Below are 22808 nucleotides of genomic sequence, written 5' to 3' on the forward strand. Positions count from 1 at the left end.
CAGGTTTTATGTCAACTATGCTGTGTTTTCACTAACAAACGAACAAAACAACAACAACAAAAAGGAATGAAAATGTCAAGAGAAACTACACTGTGTCATATTTCCTGACAGTAATCTGCAGTTAAGGATGCAGTGAGATTTGTGCTTCACAGACATCGCTGAACTGATTTAAGTCTTTCAGAGATAGGAACATACCTAAGCATCATCTTTACTGAGTTTAATCTCACTGGAGAATGGCATTCTTGACACTTAATTTGAAAATGAATGGTGGGGAAAAAAGAAGAAAAAAGTATCAGAGTTAGTGTAGGATTTATGAACTAAGAAGCAGCAGGACCAAAGCAATAAAGCTATGGATGAAAAATGAGATCCTCTAAGATCTTGCTTTAGCAATCTTAGATGAACAAATTGATATGGTCTTCTATGGACAGTTAGGAGCAGCCTCACATTCACAGGACCCAATTCTCAAAATTCTCAAAAAAGCCCTGACATGAGTTGGAGGGATGGTACAGCAATCCATGATGTTCCTGGGGAGTACCAGTGACAAATTCCCAACCCATAATAGAGGAGCCAATGAGGAGAGGTGGACCTCTGCTGAACTTCATTCTCACCAACAAGGAAGGGCTTATTGTGGATATAAGGTCAAAGGTTACCTTGACTGCAGTGACCCGGAGATGGTAGAGTTCACTATCCTGAGAAGAGGGAAGAAGACAAAAAGCAAGATCCAAAAACTGGATTGCAGGACAGCAGACTTTGGCCTCTTCAAAGATCCATTTGGAAGAGTCCCATGGGATAAGGCACTGGAGGCAAGAGGGGCCCAAGAAAGCTAGTTCATACTCTTATCACCTCCTTCAAACTCAAGAGGGGTACATTCAAACAAAGAGGAAGTCAGGCAAAAATGTCAGGAGCACAGCATAGAACAAAGTGCTTCTAGCTGAACTCAAACGCAAGAAGGAAATATACAGAAGGTGGAAGAAGGGGCAAGTAACTTGGGAGGAATATAGAGACACTGCCTGACCATGAGAAGATGCAGTTAAAAAGCGAAAGCGCAAATGAAATTGAATCTTGCAAGGGATATCAAAAGCAACAAGCAGGGCTTCTCTAAATATGTAGGTAACAAAAGGAAAACTAGGGAGAATGTGGGCCTGCTGCTGAATGGGGCGGAGGATCTGGTGACACAGGACATGGAGAAGGCAGAGATCCTGACTGCCTTCTTTGTTTCAGTCTTTACTATCAAGACCAGCTTTCAGGAGTCCTTGGCCCCCTAGACCAGGGAAAATTCTGGAGCAAGGAAGATACACCCTTGGTAGAAGAGGATCAGTTCAGGGAATACAGAAGCAAACTGCGCACACAGATATACCCATGAATGCTGAGGGAGCTGGCTGGTGTCACTGCAAGACCACTCAATAATCTGTGAACAATCATGGCAACTGGGAAAGGTACCTGAGGACTGGAGCAAATCAAATGGCACTTCCATCTTCAAGAAGTGCAGAAAGGAGGATCCAGGGCCTGTCAACCTAACCTCAGCCCTCAGCTTATGATGAAGGAAGCATTTCTGGAAACATTTTCCAGGCAAATGAAGGACAAGAAGGTCATCAGAAATAGTCAGCATGGATTCACCAAGGCTGATGCCCTTCTACGATGAAATGACTGCCTTGGTAGACAGGGGAAGAGCAGTGAATATTTTTTACCTAGACTTCAGTAAGGGTTTTGATACTGTGGTGGTTTTACCATGTAAACCCAATACGTATACTATCATAAGATCCTCACAGAGAAGCTGATGAAGTATGGGCTGGATAGGCAGACAGTGAGGTGGACTGAAAACTGTCTGAACAGCTGTACCCAGAGGGTGGTGATCAGTGAAACAAAATCTATTTGGGGGCCGGTAACTAATGGAGTACCCCAGGGGTCAGTAATGATCTTTTTTAATGATGGGGCAAAGTAATCCCTCAGAAAGGCTGCAAATGACAAAAAACTGAGAAGAATGGCTGATAACTCCAGAGGGTCATGCTGCCATTCAGGGGGAACCTGGGCAGGCTGGAGAAATGGGCAACAGGAACCTCACGAAGTTCAACAAGGGGAAGTACAAAGACCTGTACCTGGGGAGGAACAGCCCCCTGCATCAGTACTTGCTTGGACCAACCAGCTGGAAGGCATGTTTGCAGAAAAGAAGTTGAAGATACAGTGGACACCAAGTTGACATGAGCCAGCAATATGCCCTTGTGGCAAAGAAGGCTAATAGGATGCTGGGTTGCATGAGGAGGAGTGTCGCCAGCAAACAGAGAAAAGTGATCATTCCACTCTACTCAGCACTGGTGAGGCCACACCTGGAGTAGTGTGTCCAGTTTGGGGCTCCCCAGTCCTGTCCCCAGGGACACGGACATACTGGAAAAAGTCAAGAGAAGGGCCACTAAGGTGGTGAAGGAACTGGAGCATCTCTCCTATGAGGAAAGGCTGTGAGAACTAAGACTGTTCAGCCTAGAGAATGCACACAGTGTGTACGTTAATGTGTAGACATACATGAAAGGTCTGTTTAAAGAAGATGGACCCATGCACCTTACAGGGGTGTCCAGTGGCAACACAAGAGGCAATGGGAACAAACTGAAACACAGGAGGCTCTGTCCGAACATGAGGAAACTTGTTTTTTACTGGGTGATGGAGCACTGGCACAGGTTGCCCAGAAAGGTTGTGGAGTCTCCTTCCTTGGAGATACTCAAAAGCCATCTGGACATGGTACTGGGTAGCTGGCTGTAACTACCCCTGCTTCTGCAGGATGCTTGGACAAAATGACCTCCAGAGGTCTCAAAACCTCAGCCATTCTGTGATTCTGTGAAGGCAAACTCTAAGTCAACTAGAACCAGGGCCAGTACAATAAACAGTTGTTGTTGTTGTTGTTGTTATTATTATTATTATTATTATTGTTATTTACAGAGTCCTTGAGTATTTCACAAGGACTAGGAGAGGATCATCTGGCAAGAACGAAGAGATGCACTACAAAGAAGTCACAATTGTGAAGTTTACTTTTGTGGATATAATGTATTTCTTAAATTACCTTCTCAGCTAAATTTCCTCAGAAGGGCAAAACAGAAAGAGTGAAAGAGCAGTTTTATGCAGTTGGCAGTCCAAAAGGAAGGTGGGAAGCAATCAGATACAACTATTTATTTTCAAATGCTTCTCACAGCTCCTGTACTTACACAAGCTGTAATCATTAAACTGATTTGTGTCTTTTCATTTTGTGGATTAGCAATTTGTCTTTTTGTTGTTGTTGTTTTTTCTTTTCAGTTTGATGATGACTTGAAACATTTCAAGAAAAAAAGCCTGTAACCTTTCACTGAAAAGCAGAGAGAACGCCATGACTGTTTCCTTTCCTAGCTGTATTTTAGTGCTTTTGATCTCAGTTCTGCACCTCACTGATAAAGAACCTATTTTTTTTCCTCTCCTACACACTTTATCTGACTCTGTACTGATGCCTTTGCAATTTTTCCTTAAGATAGTCTATTCATTTTAATTTCTCTTAAATAGTAGTTTTCAGGAACTAGCAACACCTATTTTATTCATTCAATTAAATGTAGACTCTTTAAAGGTCTTTAGAAAGACTGCTACCTTGAAGAACTACCAGAACCAGGTCATACATACGCATTTTTTTTCCACAAACACCAGAAAGTTCTGCTCTAAGTACTCTAGAATATTGCTTTAAGCAATGTTGATATAATCTCCTGTCAAATAGCAGACAATACTCATGCCACTCAAGTGAAAAAAAAATATATATATATATATTTTTGTTTGTTTGTTTGTTTTCTGGGAAAAGAAATCTGTAATAGAAGAGGATGTGCAGGTAATGTAAGTAGAAGAAATACAAATAATGCTTCAGTCAGTTCCTTTTCAGGATCTCTTACTCATTTCCTTGTTCTATCTTCAGTGAAATTAAACAGTTGATAAATATCATTAGGTAAATGTAGCTTCTTCTTTTGATGGAGCAGACATCAACAAATCACGAGATATTTTAAAATGAGAGAATGGCAGGCTAGTGTCAGAATTTAACATATAGCTAAAATAACACATTGTGATAATTGTGGTGTTTCAACACTCATCGTAGATTAGAAGCTTATAGAAATTGTTTGTTTCAATCATGCTAGCCTGGATGAAGGCTAAATCAATGAAATGGTTATGTTTTGATGTTTGACCAGCACAGCATAAAAAGGGCGAAGGGAAGGGAAGGGAAAGATGTAATTGAGCTGCAAGTGGTATCAACAATTATTGATTTGTTTTAGAACAGTATGGCATGCAGCAACACAGAAACAACTGCCAGAAAGTGCATTCACGATAAATAAATAAAATTTTAAATAAATAAAATTTGGGCTTCAGGCAGTGGCTGTTGCTCTACCCTGGGGCAAGGATCAGAACTTCTGGAGCTGGCAGACTCATCTATGGGAGGTATGCTCTAGTCATTGTAGCACCAGGTGAGGCAGCCCTGTGAGGTGATCCTGTTCCCACTGTCTCAGGGATTACAAAGAAAGGTTGACAGAATCTTTGAAGGATCCAGCAGAGGCAAGATCCTAAACCTCAGGAGAGAAAAAAATTAAAAAGGTTAAATGAGACAATGCAAGAGCAGGAAAAGGACATGCATTTTCAAATGGTAGAAGCTTGTTACTTCCGTCAGTAGAAGGAAGGGTCTCCATCTCCATCTGGAACTGTTCCCCTAACAGGCTCAGGGCCAAACAAAAGCAATGTCCTACTTCATCTGCTGCTTCTAAGAAGGGAAGAAATCCTGTCAAGTGTGGTCAACTCGTGCTGTGGCAACCATGATCTGACTGAATTCAGGGTTTGCAGGAATTCTTGAAAGGTGAGCAGAAACATTCAGTTAGAAAATTGGATTCCAGCTTGTTTGGGGAATTTTAAGGCAAAATCATCTGGCAAGCTATCACAAAGGGAAGAATGCCCAGGAAAATTGCTCAAGTTTTAGAGAAAACTTACTGAGTGCTCAGAAACAGTGCTCAGAAAAAAATCATCCCATTGTCCAGGAAGGCTGGTAAATTTGATGGAACATCATACAGCCTTCCTAATAAACTGAAACCAAAATTATTCATGATGTGCAAATTAACCAAGTCTACAAATGAGCAGTCATAAAACTCAGACACTTAAAATCAGGAAAGCAAAAGCCCAGCAGGATCTCAAACTTGAAGCGAATACAAAGGATATCAGGAAGGGATTGTAGCAACTCCCATTCAAAGAAAATGTCAGCCCATTTCTGAAGGAAGGCAAGCTAGTGAAAGAAAATGTGAAGGAGGTTGAAGTGCTTGCTGCATTTCTCTTTGATTTTGATAATAAGTGAAGATATTCAAGTACAAGTGGAAGAAGAGATCTAAAAATTAACTGATATGAAAATATTTTCACTGGCAATAAATGAAAATACCAGTAATCATTTGCCTGACCTCTAAAAATCTGTTTTCACATCTTATGTGTGTGTTAAACTATGTAACTTAGAATTATGAAATGTGTAATATGACCATTCTCATTAGTATGCTTCTCTAGTTTAGAAAAGTTGGTGCAATATTCTTTGTACTGTCTAGAGTGAAAAATATTCTTCTTCTGAAGAAAAAAACAAAAGAAAAAACACGGTAATGTGGAAGAAAAAAAATGTTGTAGAAGTAAAGGAAGGATTATCAGTTACTTTCTGATCAGCTGAACTTGCCATAAAGAGCAATTACAAGTGTAGAGCTACAAATTCTTTGTACTTATTGCTTTAACTGTTTAGAAAAGACCTTGCCATACCATACATGCCTTCAGAAGGTTTTGCTGGTTATTTTTTATGGCAAAGATTTTTAGAAGAAGCATATGGGTAGTATCTGAGGTAGCCTAGATTAGACTTGCTGTAATGAAATTTTTGTCTTTGAGTACATATTCATGACTAATCTATCTGAAAAATCACCAGGACCAAATTCAGGCACTTATACCTTTTTTGGTGGGAAAGTCTACAAAAGGAATACATTTTCCTACTACTTTCCCCTCCCCTCCCCTCCCCTCCCCTTCCCTTTCCTTTCATTCCTTTTTAGTAAGACCATAAACCTCACTGATATACTGTTCAAATGTGTGATAATACTCCCAAAACAGGTGAACAGTTTAGATCCAGAAGATTTATAAATTTTGTTACTTTTGCTGATACAGAATATGCATGATTATTGCCCCACATCTCTCTCACAGTGCTTTCTAACACATTATTCATGTAGTTGAGAAAGCTGATAAATTCTGAGCAGCAGTTAAATATAGGCTAATCCTGCTAGCATTTATTTGAAAGGAAGCAAAGCTCTCAGATGAGCAGACCTGAGAAGATAATTGTCAGATTTTTTTTTTTAGCTATATGAAAAGCATTTTTTTTTAATAAATCTGTTAACAGAGTATTTGGCCATCCTCAAAGCTCTTAGAATCAACATTGTTCTTGTGAAGTGATAAATAAAGGATGTTAATACCTGGAAGAATGTAGTAATAAGGTACAAATAAAAGAAATAGGAGAATATTAAGTATTACACTTTAATAATACATGCTCATTCAGGGCATGAACTAGTGCTTAACATTAATAAATTGTTTGATAGATTGCTTGTCAGATCATGACTGTTCTTGTATGGGGATTGTCTCTTCAGTGACAGGTATGGTCTTGAAGATGTGTCTCAGCTTGACTTAGTAAACAAATATTTATTTATTTATTTATTTATTTGTATTCATGGAATTAAAAAATGGTTTGGATTGGAAGGGATCTTAAGGACCATCTTGTTCCAGCCCCTGGAACACTGCAACGCTGCAAGTGTACTCTAAAGAGTATGCTAAAGTAAGATACTGTTATTGGTGAAAAAGTGAATAGGCATTGCTTCTGTTTTTAATTGCTTTTTTTGAAAATAATTACTAATAGCTTTCATACCTCAGGAAATCATACCCCATATATTTACCTTGATATCTTCAGAGTATACTTTCCGAGATCTAATAAGAAAATCCTTTCAGATTTATATTTTTATTTTTTAATGACTTGAAGGCCATTACAACTTTGTACCACTTACATTTATAGACATATACTAACAAGAAACTGTCTCAGTGTATTTCTGTTTAGAGTTGCCTTAAGGTAGACTAAACTATCATATGCTTACTGTGTTATACAGTTTATCAAGTTCCTTAACTATTTCAAACACAAATATTATTCAGATGTATGTAATAACATGTATGTTGTAATGCACAATTTTAGGTTTTGATTTTAGTGTTGGTTGGGTGAAGTTTTAAAATAAGCCTTCTATCTTGGCCTAAGCAGCTCTTATATGGAAAAAGCAAGGCCAACCCCCCTGGCAAAAGTCTTTCCCATAAGAAGGGCTGCTTTTCTCCATTTGGATTTAAAATCCATTCTGTTTGTCAAACCTTGAGTCTTTCAAAAGAGTATGAATTTACTGAACAGAGTTGAAGACAAGAAATCTGAGAAACTTAAGAAAACCTTCATTTAATGGTGTTTTAGATAAGTGTCATAAACATTTCTAAGAGACATTTCAGATCATAGATGAAATTGGTATGCAACAGATGACAGAGCATTGAATTAAGCCTCAGAAACCTTGAATTCCCATTCTAGCTTTTTCCACTATGGAGTTATAATGTCAGGCAAGTCAATTCTCTGTGCTTTGAATTTACATCCTTTAAATAGAGATGATTGTGTGTCTCTTTTGTCATCTCTCATGATGTGCTATATTTTTATGATAAGTGTTTGAATTGCTCATAATCTACAGGACAAAACCAAGTCAGAAATAAAAGATGACTTAAGAATTGTAATTCTCCTTAAGAAACATTACCAGTTTAAAGTATAACTCATTTCAGGTGGGCTACACGGTTCTCCTCCCATACACCCCCAACCTGGCAGGTCATGTTCTAAGCTATTTGTGTGGGAGTAATAGGAGTTTCCTACTGTACACACGATTGGGAGTGTTTCTATGAGAGTCAGCTGTTTAAAGATAACGTATTAAATGTTTGATAGTGAAAGCACATGAATCCTTTAAAAGAGGCACAAATCCAAGGTCCTGCCTATTTGCAGTGACAAAGTTCCATGACAAAGAGGCTTTAACAGGTACTGAACCAAATTCTTCCCATTGATTGCGGAGAGATTATATGACTTCAACAGACAGCAGAATTTGCCTCATGTTACTCTGGCCTCATTCCAAATTGGGTGATTGCATTCTGCATAACTGTATTTCTCCTCTAGTTTCAATTCAGCTCAATATTCATTATTCCCAACTTTTCTATGCAGCCTTTTTATTTTAGGAGCCTGTAATTCTGTCATATAAATGGCATGTGTGGATAATATTTTTCTATAATTAAAAAAGTATTTTTATTTGTAGCAGTGCGGCATACTAATATTTATATTTTGCTAAGAATCTGTCTACACACAACAAAGCATGGCAGGTCTTGAGGATCTTAAAGTCTAATGCGTTTGTTACACTTCTCCTATATGAATATCTGTTTGGAACCTCTGTTTATATAATATCAAATGCATGATCACTGTAATATCCACTTAGTTTTAAATAAAATTCAGCAACGGTAAGATTTCTGTATCTTTATGTGTTTCCATGAACGTACAACAAGATCTCAGATTTTTTGATCTAAAGGCTTACAGTTCCAATTATTATTCCAAGTGATTTATAATTTATCACATTATTCTACTTACCATTTTTTTCAGTTTCTACTTATACTTTTTAAATTCTTCTTACCCTCTTAACATCATCCTTTATCATAAATCATACAGTATGCACCCACCAAAAGTCCCAAAGCTTAACTTTTATATTTATTGATATAATCAATATAAATCTGTGTAATTCTACATGGGATTTCATGGAGATATTGAGGGAGACTAAATTCCTTTCCTTGCAGCTGAAGAGTCACTGTAGAAAGGAACTGAGTTATATGCAGCATGCATATTGAACACATTTATCTGAAAATGCTCAGAAATTCACAACATAACTTTAGGGATTTCAGAGGTCATGATTAGGAAAGATATGTATCTTAATTACTCCACGTTTAAAGAGCTCTATTCTCTTGACTCCTTTACTGTGACTAAACCATCTGGCTGGGACATGTTTTATAATGTCTTAGGGACTATGCTAACGTGGCTCGGTTTTGTAGCTTTTGCTCAAAATAATTTTTCTGTAATGTTAGTTAGATCCTCACAGATAAGATGATGACATTATTCCAGTGTGAATACTTCTAGGAAATGATGGAGGCATGCTTTGGATGAAACAAGCTACTTGGTGTACTTTGCATACAGTGACACTCCCTATGTGCATTATGTGTAGGAGGAACTCTGCACACTAGAAACTCATAAAGAGAAGGGAATGATCAACTTCTGTCTCCTTCAGCATGCTACACACTGACACCAGTGCCACTAATATTGTTAGTAACATTTATGCAGATGTGTTGAGGCAAATGAATCACCCTGCTAATTCTTTGGAAGTAATTTCAGAAATTAAGACAAGTTCATATGACTTTTAAAATGAAGACTTGTCCATTACATCTAGACATGAATTGGGAGGGCTTCAAGGTGATTACACTCAGTTGGTTTTGCATGTCTTCAGTCTGAGTCTTAAAAATTCCATACCATGTTGATATCCTAAACATTATTGTGATTGGTTCTTACAAACAAACACTTTTCTTTGTTTTAAAGTCTAGGTAGCCCATATTTATGGTATTTGTTTTTCTTTTAAAATAATTATTTTCACTTTTCTGGGTGCAAAGTACAAAATAGTGCAAAATAGTTCATTTTCTCTCTCCTGTTCACAAGCATCCAGTTCATTGTTTTTGATTCTTGTAAACAAGTATTACTTTCTCTTTAGTGCTATCACTGAACATCATCTATCTTCTTCAGTCTCTTGTAGAAAATTGTTCTCTCCATAGTGTTACTAGGATACCTATCACTCTTATTTCTATCAAGCACTGATGATGAACCTTATCATCAAGATTTAGTCCCCACAGGAAAACAATGAGCTATAGATTAGTTCTACATGAATGACATGACAGGAGAAAGTTAATAATACTTGTGTACAGAAATGAATGCATATTCAGCTTCTTACACACACACAGACACACACACACACACACACATGATTTCTAGGGACCTATTCAGATTTGGTCAAAATGTAAAAGTGAGACTACTCTTTACTTGGAAATGAAGCCAGATAAAACTGCTTTATCTGGTGGAGAACAATAAATTCTGTATGCCTTCTAGGCAGAGTAATTTAAAAGGTCAACAACATGGTGTTTGTTCTGTGTTCCAGATTGACCCAAAAGATAGTGTTCCTTATATTGAAATACTTATATTAAGCAGAACAGCCAGTCTCATTTCCCATCCATTTTGAAGTGTGTCATTAAATTTAGTTCTGGTATATTTACATCTCACATCTTTGTAATCGAGTGCAGCTTCAAAAATAACTTCAATAGCATTCCCTAGGACTCCACTAGGCAGTATCATTCAGTTTTTTACAAATAGTGGACAAAAAGCCTGCTTTATCTATTTCTGACTGTATGCATATAGTGGGTTTACGTGGCGAGGTTTTGGTAGCAGGGGTCTGCAGGGGTGGCCTCTGTGACAAGAATCCAACAGCTGCCCCATGTTACATAAGGGCCAGTTTCAGACAGCTCCAAAGGGACCTGCCGCTGGCCAGAGATGGGCCTGTGAGCAATGCTGGTTGGGCAAATTTAACAAAGGGGAAAAAAACCTGCTGGGCAGCCGCAGCTGGGAGAGCAAGGAGTGAGAACCAGCCCTGCAGACCCCAAGGAGGTCTGCAGAAGGAGGTCTGCAGAAGGAGGGCAGCAGGTGCTCCAGGCCCCAGAGCAGAAATTCCCCTGCAGCCTGTGCAGAGGCCCCTGGTGGAGCAGGCTGTCCCCCTGCAGCCCATGGGTCCCACATGGAGCAGATCTCCATGCTGCAGCCTGTGGAGGAGCCCCTGGTGGAGGAGGTGGATGTGGCCTGGAGGAGGCTGCGGCCCATGGAGAGCCCCCACAGGAGCAGGCCCCGGGCCGGAGCTGCAGTCCGTGGAGAGGAGCCCACGCAGGAGGAGAGGGTCTGGGGGAGCTGCCGCCCGTGGGGGACCCGTGCTGGAGCAGTTTGCTCCTGATGGATGGACCCTGTGGTACAGAGCCATGTGGGAGCAGTTTTTGAAGAGCTGCTGCCTGTGGGCAGCCCCCACAGGATCAGTTCGGGAAGGATGGCATCCCGTGGGAGGGACCCTGCATGGAGCAGGGGCAGAGAGTGACTGTGAAGGAAGAAATCTTGTCCACTGTGCCAATAGTGTTGACCTGACAACTAATGGTATAATATTTTATCCTTTTTCTCAAAGGTATTCAAATAACAAGAGCTGTAGAACAGTAGTTTCTACTGTGACTGATAACATTCAGAAATATAATACTGAAACTGAATTCATTTACTGAATAGTAACTGAAAAAAATGTGCTATTTTTCTATGGATTTCTAAGAATACAAGATCTGGAAGTCCTGGAAAACAGTTAATTTAATTTTTTTTCATTTTTTTTTTAACTTCTTTCTTTTACTTTTTTTTTTTGTCTAAAAATTATTTGTCTTTGGAAAATATTGTAATGAAAACAAAAAAAAAATTATTTTCAGTTAAAACTATTCCATGTCACTTTTCCAACATGTAACCTAGTTCATGGCAGTGTAATATTTCCTGTGATTCAGATTTTTCTCATGTAATGCTGAATAACACATATACTCTGCTTAATGAGACCATACTGACCTATAATTGAGTACCATTCCAGAAAATAAGTATTTTTAAACTGATTTGTTATACATATATATATATTTGCTTTATACTTCGTCAGCTTAACGAACTATAACAAAATATTTTTTTTGCATATCAAGCATTTTTATTTCCATTCTCAGCATGAAAAGTTTTCAAAACTTGCAATTTATAACTACTTTATTTTGACATTTCATCTAACTAACTAATGAAATATCAAGATGTTATTTTAGAACTGTTTGTGACATGTTAGGCACATAGCAAAGTCACAGAAAAAAAAAAAAGCTATTTTCTAAAAATATTGTTCAACCAATAATGTTAGTTATGACTCACTTCACATACAAACATGTCTAATGTCTGTCACTGAAGTGTCTTTCATCATATTCAAGTGTCCTACTTGTCACTATTAAGTGTCATGTTGACAAATGGATCTGGTTGTGTTAGTTAATTCTTGTGTTAGTTAATTCTAACCAATCATATTTCCATATGATATATTTTCATATATCATGAAATCTTAAACCAAGTAAATTTAACCAAACTGGATTTCAGACCAAACTTCCATTTCAGACTAAGAGTAAGCATGTCCTCATTCATGTGCTACTCTGAGGGTTACCCAAAGTATGAAAGATCCTACTGGAAGGACTGAATTATATCTACCCAGTGTATACCATTAAACTTAACCCAATAGTTAGGTTGTGGACATATTTCATCAGATTATTTTATATATAAAACCACTTGATTGCTCCTTGGGTTAAATCGGTTTTTCAATAGCTTTAGTCTCTGTTACAAAAATATGGAAAAATATCACTGCACATTAATAAAAATGTTTACTTACTAAAAATATAAATTAATGATAGAAATAATATTTCACCTGTAACATACGAGATGTTAAACAGTGCCTGTCAGTGACTTGGTTACACTTTTGAAACAGAAAAAAAAAAAACTCTGCATAATAGGATAAGGCTTTGATGTGTTAGGTCTTAACAATTAATTCAAAATTAGGTACAATGGTTCAAAAACATCATTTATAAAAGAAAAAAAGAACTTCTGATTTAGACTTAGTCATAAACAAATTATCAGCAATTTAGTGTTTTGTGTTTCAAGGAAATAAGACTAAGCCATCAAGAATCACTTGCAACCTTTTTAAGTAGCACTTAATAGCAATAACTATAGCACAAGAAATAGAAAATACATTTCTAGATGGTGAAAAAAAAAAAGTCTCGCGTACAATTAATGCCAGCTTGTTATGTTTCCCTTGAAATATGCTGACATTTTAGCCAATGATAATTCAAAGTCGTTGGCTTTATCTGAGCTCTGAGAATCAGGAAGGTTAAGGCACATTTATTCAAATTGCTCATGAGACAGGGAAATGCACAGTTAACCCCAGCTCAGCTGAGCGTCAGACTGTTAGAGACATTGATGTTAAATCCTAAGGAGAAAGCCACTTTTGATTTCCTTTCTCTTAATTTTATAATAATACAAGATCTATGTTCCATTAATTGCAGATTTAAGTGATCTCTTTGAATCTCTTTATCTGTATGCAACTGCATCAACATGAACAGAATCACTGTGCAATAGAATATATAGCCATAAACATTTACTAGTGTTTTCTTCCTAAATTGACTAGTGGCAATATGGTTAGGTTTTGATCAAGTTAAAAGGAAGGCAAAGTTTATGAAAGGGGAGCATAGATTATCTTTTAGCAAGTGATAATTTGATTTAAATGCTTCACAGGGGAAAAATGGCTTGATTTCAGTTCCATTTTAGAGTTTTACAGTTAAGTGGGTGATATGTATCAGTTTCTAAGACCATATAAAAGAAGATGACTTGATAAAACAACCTATGTGATGACATTTGCTGCTTGTTCTCAGGCAATCAAGTGTTAAATATTCCTAAGCAAAAGAAAGAAGAGAATGAGGGAATTTAGAGACTGGAACTAAGACCAAGACTGAATCTAGACATGGATAATCTACTTGTACTTTCTGAGAAGTACAGATTAATGGCAAAAAGATGTTATCCCACTGTAACTTGAAGATACATCAGATCCTGTTTTTTGATACAGTTCTTCATACTGAAAATTAAATTTTAAAATAGAACCTGGAGAAATAAACAATGTGTAAGCAAAACAGTGTTGAGATTTGAGATGAGGTATTACAGAAAATGGACATGTAATACTGGTTGTAATGATATCCCTTGGAAATGCTTTTAAATTATCTTGAACATATTGTTAACCAATATGAAATAATGCAGGATACCAATCATTGTATTCTTCTACTACCTTTATTTGGAAAACAATGTTTTACAGGTAGCTTGATGCTGATTGCAAAGAAGCTCCTGAGTCAGACCTGTTTCCGAGCCATAATAGTTTCATTAGAAGCTTTTCTACTAAGCTTATCAAATCTTACCATTATGGGCATGAATACACAGGAATATACTCACAATTATTTTGGGAAATATAAATGCAAGCTTTTGACTCTCCATCACCGCACCCCTTCCCCCCAGTCTATGACTTTTAGAAACTTAATGGCCAAGTTACATTCACTTCTCCCTTTGAGACTAGTTTGTTTTCTTGAGAGTGAGAGTACATGCCTCCGTCCAACAACTTTCTCTTCTACAAGTACACAAAGCCATAGGGCACTGCAATGAGCTCAGTCTCAGACAGAACATTTTTGATAATGCCTTTACAAAAAATGCTGGTCATGCATCAGTTGTTTATCAAAACCAGGAAAAAAATCATCTATTATCAGTTTTCATTGCAGTTTTTTTTTTTTTTTTTTTTTTTTTTTTAAGTTTCATAGGGCTCAAATTACAGTTTTGGAATGAAAGTTATATGCAGCCTGATTTTAAACCATCTCTGCATTATATTGCTTTTCCAGTCTTGTGACATGTATTTTATTGGCAGTGGCACACAAACTGGAGAAATACATTAAGATAAAGAAATGTCCTTGTCTGTGATTAGAAAGAAAGTTGTATGTAATGTCCTGTTGTCAATAAATTGTCACATAACATTTTAATGGAAGAATTTCAAGGTAGCTAAGAAAATGGGGCTTCTGTGTATAGCCTATAATACAGAGTACAACAATATACATGCAATAATATCTGACAACTTTAGTTTAAGACATGCAAAGCAGAATGCTACTCTCTGAAGTTCATCTTTTTAAAAAGTGAAATACATGTACATGTATAGAGAACAGATTCAAATATTATTAGTTTACTTTGAATTTATTGCATTATAACTAACATCAATGTAGAAATGTGCTTGGATTATTTGAAAATCAGTCTATTTGTTTTCAGCTTGATGGTTTGCTACATTAGATTCAAAAACTACAGCAGTGCCTGCATAAGCAGACAGAAGCAAAACAAAATCTGCAAATCCAATTTAAAATGTGTATAAATTACACAAACAGCTGGGTTTAGGTAGATTAAGTGAAGATTCACTATGCATTGATTAACTTTACAATAATACTTAGAATTATTTTTTATTATTATTATTACTTTTATTTTGCTATTTTGCACTGTTCTAATCTTAAATGCTGTTTTTAGGGTTAGATGTGGCAATTTTAAGACAAAGTACAAACAGTGGTGGCACTGAAAGGAAAAAAAAAAGCTCACAGAGAAGGAATTTCATGAGGGACAAGTAATTGAGCTGTGCATATGCATGTTTTGCCTGTAGATGCTGTATCTGATTGTTATTGGTGAAAATAAAATATATTTGACACAGATGATACATAACTGGCATAAAAATAAAGTTCATGGCAATAAAAAGATTGACTGAAAGGAAGTTGACATGGAAAATAATAGCAGAAAAGTCTGATCCTTGAAAATATATCCCATTGTGATAACCCAGTTAATAATGTGTTTGCTGCTCAATTCCAGAGTACAACCTCAAAGTCTTAGGCTGAATGAGGAGTGATGATTCTTACAGAGCTCAATGAAAAAAAAATAAAATAATAAAATAATGAATTGAAATAAATAATAGGAAAACTATGCTACTGTATTGGAATGAAAATATTCTGTAATAATATTCTGATGAAGGAATATAATAGACCGGAAAAACAAACAAACAAGCAAACAAAAAAACAACAAAAAAGTTTTCCTTCGGGAAACTTAGCTTAGCTTCATGGAAGAATAAACATTGGTCTATATAAAACTATTTCTCCTACAGGTTATAGCTAACCATAGGACTGGGTTGGCTCTCCTGCTTTGCCACAGAAGCACACCTAGTCACTATATTGAATTTATACTTCAGCAGACTTTCATTTTATAAATATGGTTTGGCCACATCTAATAGCATGATATAAACATTTCAGATTACTCCCAAATTTGGTGTTACTTGTGTTATTGCACTCTGAATCAATTTAATTCTGTTGGATACAATGCGATGGTCAGCTGCCTTGTTCTTAAGTAACACTTTTTTTGGTGGATGATCTCTGTGAAATCCCACTGTTCACTTTGTAACGACAGATCATCCATGATAGCATGTTTTTGACAGAGATGGATATTCAGCACAGTAGATAATGAAACGTGAGTGAAATAGCATTGTGTGATGGTGGTACAAACATACATATGACATGATAAAATTACCAGCTGCTCTTTTCTTTTGATCAGCATGCTTATGTACTTGGCCAGATTTAATAAAATCTAAATAGATCTGCTAAGGCTGAAGCATTATGAATGCAATCTCCTTTGTTAAGGAGACAAATAGTAATGTGTTAAATCAAAAAGAGAACTCCATTATAAATATTGTTATTTGTCCCTAATTTACCAAACAGAGGGGCAGCTAGCTATGTGAGGTTTTTTGATATCAATTTTGCCAGCCATGCAGTAGAAATATAAGTAAGCCTGAAATGCAGTATTCTTGTTGCTTTTGTTGTGTAATGTTTTTTGGAATGGTTGAATGATTATGGATTTAATAAACCTAACAAGTGTTAATTCATATACTAAAATAGGCAGACGTCTTTGTGGGATCTGGGTGTATATCTGCCAGAATCTGCAAGTATCAGAAAAGCTCCAAAACACACAGGAGACCTCTATACCCATGTCAACAGATGGGATTGTGTTTGAAAATGCAGGGTTGCAATAAAAATTTGGGCTGCTGCTGAAATGGTTTGGTTCCATGAGCTTTTAATGACCAGCTGTTTTCCGTATCCATGGTTACCCTGACTGTAAAAACATGCTTTTCCAAACATTTTATTTATATATTACTGTATACTATTTCACTGTGCAGTGTGTAAATATGGAAAAATATTAAACAAAAGTGTGCAATAGTTCAAATATAGTGCAAAAGTAGTATTGTAACCAAAGCAAATACACATAGGTGAAATACCCTAGGTACATGTACTTGAAAAAGATTACTTATTTCTATATGGTTCTTTTCTTCTTTATGGTTCTTTTCTTCAACTGATTAATATGTATAAAGAATGCATGTATAAAGAAATCTGTCATTATATAATGTAATATAGTTGTATATAAAACAGTGTGATCTCAAAATACAAATTCATCAGTTCAAGAAAAGGAATAAATTTAAATTTTACATATTTAAATTTTACATATTTAAAGTATTTAAGTATAGAAAATAAAACCACAAATATTATAGACTTTTCATACTCTTGAGGATTTTTTTTTCTAGAATGCTGATGCTTTAATACCCAAGAAAATTTTGTGTGTGTGTGTGACATGGTATTGAGTATCAATAGAATATCCAGAATCAGACAATAACTATTACTGCCAATCCAAAGTTACATAGGATAGAATTGAAGTCACCATCTACAATAAACAAGTTCATGGAATTAATTAGAATATTAGGTAGGAGCTTGGATGTGCTCAATACCTTCCTTTTAGTTTCTGCCACTATTTTAAGATCGGTAGCACTTTGCAGTGTTACCTAGAACATACTTCAGCTTCCCAATAAAAATGTGAAGCAGCACATCTGTGAAAAATTTTTATTTCGACACCAAAAAGCTGACATCTTTTTATTGGGGGTGATACTGAAGAGCGTCTGAGCTCATAAAATCTATGTAAAACTAAAAAGTCTCCCTCAGAGCTGCTGTGACTTTTAGTTAAAGGCAGTTCTCGGTTACTCTCAAACTGTGTGACTTTGAAAGATTCAGCTAAAGCATAGTGATGTCAAAAAGAAAAAATAAATGGGCTTATATACGAGAAGTTTCTTAATATAATATTATTTCTGTTTCTCACGTATAATTATATATCTCTACTGGATAAAATGTATTCATTATTGAAAGCACCATTTTAAAGACCATTTTTACCTTAGATGATATGAATGCTACTGCTCCACGTTACCATTCTGCTGATTAGATTAGGATTTGGGAATTGCTGTTCTCTGCTATTGACTCACAGTCGATCTTGGATCAAGCAGATCATCTCTGGACCTATTCTCTCTCCCCCTGCCCCCACCCCTTTCTCTTTTCTCTTTATTTTAGATTCTAGTCTTTTTATACGATTAAATACTCCTCATTATACACTCTGTAAGATCTAGAACAGCTGGTGTTTAAATTCAGCTCTAATTCCCATCATGAAAAATAAACACTTGATTTTGTTCAAGGTGTATATAACAGTATTTCGTATGTATGGGATAGATCTCATGCCATTGCTGTATGTGAGCAATTTGGAGGTAACAGGCAAAAAGAGGAAAACCTTTAACAAAATTATAAAATATTTTGCTGTTTGTCTTTCTTTTTGATTTGTATACCTGAGTAACAGTGTAAGGATCTAAACAGCTTCTATATGTAATGATACATTTTAGGTATTTATGTTTGCATCCCATGTAATTTATCTTTAGACAGAAGAGAAAGTGACATTCTCTTCTACTTTCTTAGGGTCTATCAACCATCATTCTCTGTCCTCAGTAATTACCCTTAGTCTTTACAGTTAGGCTCAATTAGCCCAATGTGTAAGATGAACTTTGGTTAGCTAGGAGACCCACAGGTCTCTATACAGAGTACATCTGTATGTATTCCTCTGATACTTTTCAAAGAAGGGGAAAAAAAGGGTGATAGTGAAAATCAGTAGATGACTGAAAAAAAATCTAGATTTTTCATTGCCCAATATTTTATTATTTTATTTTATTTGTCTTTTTATTTTATTTTATTTTATTTTATTTTATTTTATTTTATTTTATTTTATTTTATTTTATTTTATTTTATTTTATTTTATTTTTAATCTGAAGCTTTTGTTTTCTAAACATTCAGGAAATAAAAAGGCATTTTATTATTCTGTGTGTGCATCTCATAAATTAGTGTAATACTATATATTACTTTGTGTTTCCTTTTCTCTCCTTCTCACAGACACAGAACTTGATAAAAGCGTGAATTAGTTTGTTTCAGTGGAATTATGTTATACAAATGGTGAATTTGTTCCCTGTTCCAGTAATTTCCAACAAAACAAATGAAAATGCACTATGTAGGTAGTCTAGCTTCTTCCTATTTCCTCCTGCTTATTGCAGCAGTGCTGTTTTGTTGATAACCAAATATTGCTACCTGGTATTTCTTGAGAGGTCATAAATAAAATGAATTGTTTGCAATAATTTCACCACAATTATATAGCAATAGCAGTTATAACAGACACTTCAGTAATGTTTCAATGTAAGTAATGTAAACTAAATGTAACTAAAGTAATGTTTCAATGCCAGAACAGTAGTTGTTATTTTTAATATAATTTTCTGTTTTAAAGTTATATAGCAATTTACTAAGCTAGTTAACAGGTACTAATATTAATTTGGATAAAAGAAATGTATTCTCTGGAATTCGTTTGCTGGAAATATTTTTTACTTCTTCTTCAGAACTATAACATAAGTATCAGAAACACAGAAAAAATATCATGAAAATGTATTGTATTGGAGAAATCTTCCTGTCTAGCAAAGGACAACAAAACTATACAGAGTTTTCCTTACTTTACAGTATTAATGCAGGCAGAGGCTCAACAGATATAACAGATGCATAACAAAATACTTTATTAATTTACCCAATTAGGAGTTGAACAGATTTTATCACTTCAGGGTAGAAATATTTCTGAAAGACTTAAAAATCACTGGGGTTGTTATAATTGCTGTTACATGAAGCATTTAAGATACATTTCCTGAGTCAATGCTGAAAAAATAAAGCGTGATAAGTTCTCAGATATTTAGCATGAAATTTCTCTCAGGACATTCTTACATGTTATTGTTGGTGGCTGTTCTAAATCTTCATTTCTTTTTTGTTACCTTGGGAATGAAAAGAGATATTGTACAGATTTTGTGCAAATCTTGCTATATTTCTAATCCTTGATGGTCATACTATTACAATGTAATAATTAGAATCTTATATATACAGTTTTCTGGGAAGTCAGAGATGCTACTTTTAGCAATAATCTTATGCTAATTTTATGTTAGTATTTTAGTTTCAACATCTTGATATTTGATATCATATAACTGCATTTAGAACAAAAAATAAAATATCTTTGTTGACTTACTTCAGTTTGAGTTGTCAGTGTTTGAGTTCAAAATTTACGGTGACAGAAGGAAAAGTGCCACCAAAACCTCATCCCTAGATATGGGGAAAGCGGACTTCAGGCTGCTCAGGGAACTAGTCAGCAAGGTCCCCTGGGAAACTGCTCTTGAAGGCCTTGATGTCCACCAGTGCTGGTCATTCTTTAAACGATGCCTCCTAGAAGCACAAGATCAAGCAATTCCTAAATATCGCAAGTCAGGCAGGCGGGGCAGGAGGCCGGCGTGGCTGACCAGGAATATTCTAATGGAGATTAGGCGGAAACAGAGAGTGTTTCGCTACTGGAAGGAGGGCCAGGTGTCATGGAAAGAATACAGGGATGCCGTTCGTGTTTGTAGGCAGAAAATTCGTGTGGCCAAAGCACACCTTGAGTTGAAGCTGGCTGTGTCTGTGAGAGAAAATAAAAAGGGCTTTTTCAGATATGTGAATGGAAAAAGGAGAACTAAAGAATACATAGGGCCGCTCCTTGATAGGGAAGGTCTCCTCACAGACAATGACATAGGCAAAGCAGAGACGCTTAACGCCTTCTTTGCCTCTGTCTTCAATGTCGATGATGGGCTTCGGGACCCAGGGTGCCCTGAGCTAGAGGACCGGGACGGTGGGGATGACAAACTCCCAACCGACCCTGAACGTGTGCGGGATTTGCTACTCCACCTGGATCCCTACAAGTCCATGGGTCCGGATGGGATTCATCCCCGGGTGCTGAAAGAGCTGGCGGACGTCATCGCGGAACCTCTCTCAATTATTTTTCAATGATCCTGGGAATTTGGAGAGGTCCCGGTAGACTGGAAGCTGGCAAATGTTGTGCCGATTTACAAGAAGGGTCAGAAAGAAGACCCTAGCAATTACAGGCCTGTCAGTCTCACGTCAGTGCCTGGTAAAATCATGGAGAAGATGGTTCTCGAACTTATTGAGGCTCACCTGGGGGACAAAGCAGTCATTGGTCCCAGCCAGCATGGGTTTGTGAAGGGCAGGTCCTGCCTAACTAACCTGATTTCCTTTTATGATAAGATCACCCGTATGATGGACCAAGGGAAACCAGCTGATGTGATTTTTTTGGACTTCAGCAAGGCTTTTGACACGGTTTCCCATAGGATCCTACTGGACAAAATGTCCACCATACAGCTAAATAAAAACATCATACGATGGGTGAGCAATTGGCTAACGGGCAGAGCCCAAAGGGTTATGGTAAATGGGGCTGCGTCAGGCTGGCGGGCGGTCACCAGTGGGGTCCCTCAAGGCTCCATTTTAGGGCCGGTACTTTTCAATATTTTTATAAACGATCTGGATGTAGGAATAGAAGGTATTTTGAGCAAGTTTGCTGATGACACCAAACTTGGAGGAGTTGTGGACTCGAATGAGGGTGGAAAGGCCTTGCAGAGGGATCTGGATAGGTTGGAGAGCTGGGCGATCACCAACCGCATGAAGTTCAATAAGAGCAAGTGCCGGGTCCTGCACCTGGGACGGGGAAACCCTGGCTGCACATACAGACTGGGCGATGAGACGCTAGAGAGCAGCCTAGAAGAGAGGGATCTGGGGGTCGTGGTAGACAGCAAGTTGAATATGAGCCAGCAGTGTGCCCTGGCGGCCAGGAGGGCCAACCGTGTCCTGGGGTGCATCAAGCATGGCATCGCTAGTAGGTCAAGGGAGGTGATTGTCCCGCTCTACTCTGCGCTGGTGCGGCCTCACCTCGAGTACTGTGTGCAGTTCTGGGCACCACAGTATAAAAAGGACATGAAACTGTTGGAGAGTGTACAGAGGAGGGCTACGAAGATGGTGAAAGGCCTGGAGGGGAAGACGTACGAGGAACGGCTGAGGTCACTGGGCCTGTTCAGCCTGGAGAAGAGGAGGCTGAGGGGAGACCTCATCACAGTCTACAACTTCCTCGTAAGGGGGTGTCGAGAGGCAGGAGACCTTTTCTCCATTAACACCAGTGACAGGACCCGCGGGAACGGGGTTAAGCTGAGGCAGGGGAAATTTAGGCTCGACATCAGGAGGGGGTTCTTCACAGAGAGGGTGGTTGCACACTGGAACAGGCTCCCCAGGGAAGTGGTCACTGCACCGAGCCTGTCTGAATTTAAGAAGAGATTGGACTGTGCACTTAGTCACATGGTCTGAACTTTTGGGTAGACCTGTGCGGTATCAAGAGTTGGACTTGATGATCCTTAAGGGTCCCTTCCAACTCAGGATATTCTATGATTCTATGATTCTATGTTTCTAGTTGTAATTTAGCTGTAACTAAGAATTTCACACTTGCACCAAAATGTAAATTGAAATAGATAAATTAGTAATGCACTTGCAAAACAACATTCAAGAATATTACTATATGCTGATACCAAATTTTCCATGAATCTAGGGAGAACAGATGAACTAGACAATATCAGAGAATTATATAGGTGTTCAGTTTCTCTCTACGGAGAAATTTTCTGTGTTCTTCCATTGTTATAACTCCGCTCACTTGATTAAAATAAGTAAAGTAACCTGTTAAAGGTTTAGATTTATTTTTCAATGACATAAGGTAGACGGCTAATATATGTAAT

The 22808-nt window shown here is 37.2% G+C and overlaps 1 protein-coding gene across 11 annotated transcripts in view; it reads left to right on the forward strand.

Annotated features, from left to right (window-relative positions):
* Positions 1–22808, forward strand: part of CCDC102B (coiled-coil domain containing 102B) — a 166511-nt gene that overhangs the window by 97032 nt on the left and 46671 nt on the right. For 5 of the 11 annotated variants that reach the window (XM_083821900.1, XM_083821887.1, XM_083821897.1 and 2 more), the window contains one exon: positions 16717–17001. The exons of 5 other annotated variants lie outside the window; for them this stretch is intronic. In XM_083821900.1, coding sequence (XP_083678026.1) covers positions 16717–16869 — 153 coding nt within the window. In that variant the 3' untranslated portion in view covers positions 16870–17001. One more of the 11 variants, XM_083821902.1, reaches the window with a different exon arrangement.

Source organism: Anser anser, assembly GCF_964211835.1.
Source record: "Anser anser genome assembly, chromosome: 2".
In the NCBI taxonomy this organism is placed as follows: domain Eukaryota; kingdom Metazoa; phylum Chordata; class Aves; order Anseriformes; family Anatidae; genus Anser; species Anser anser.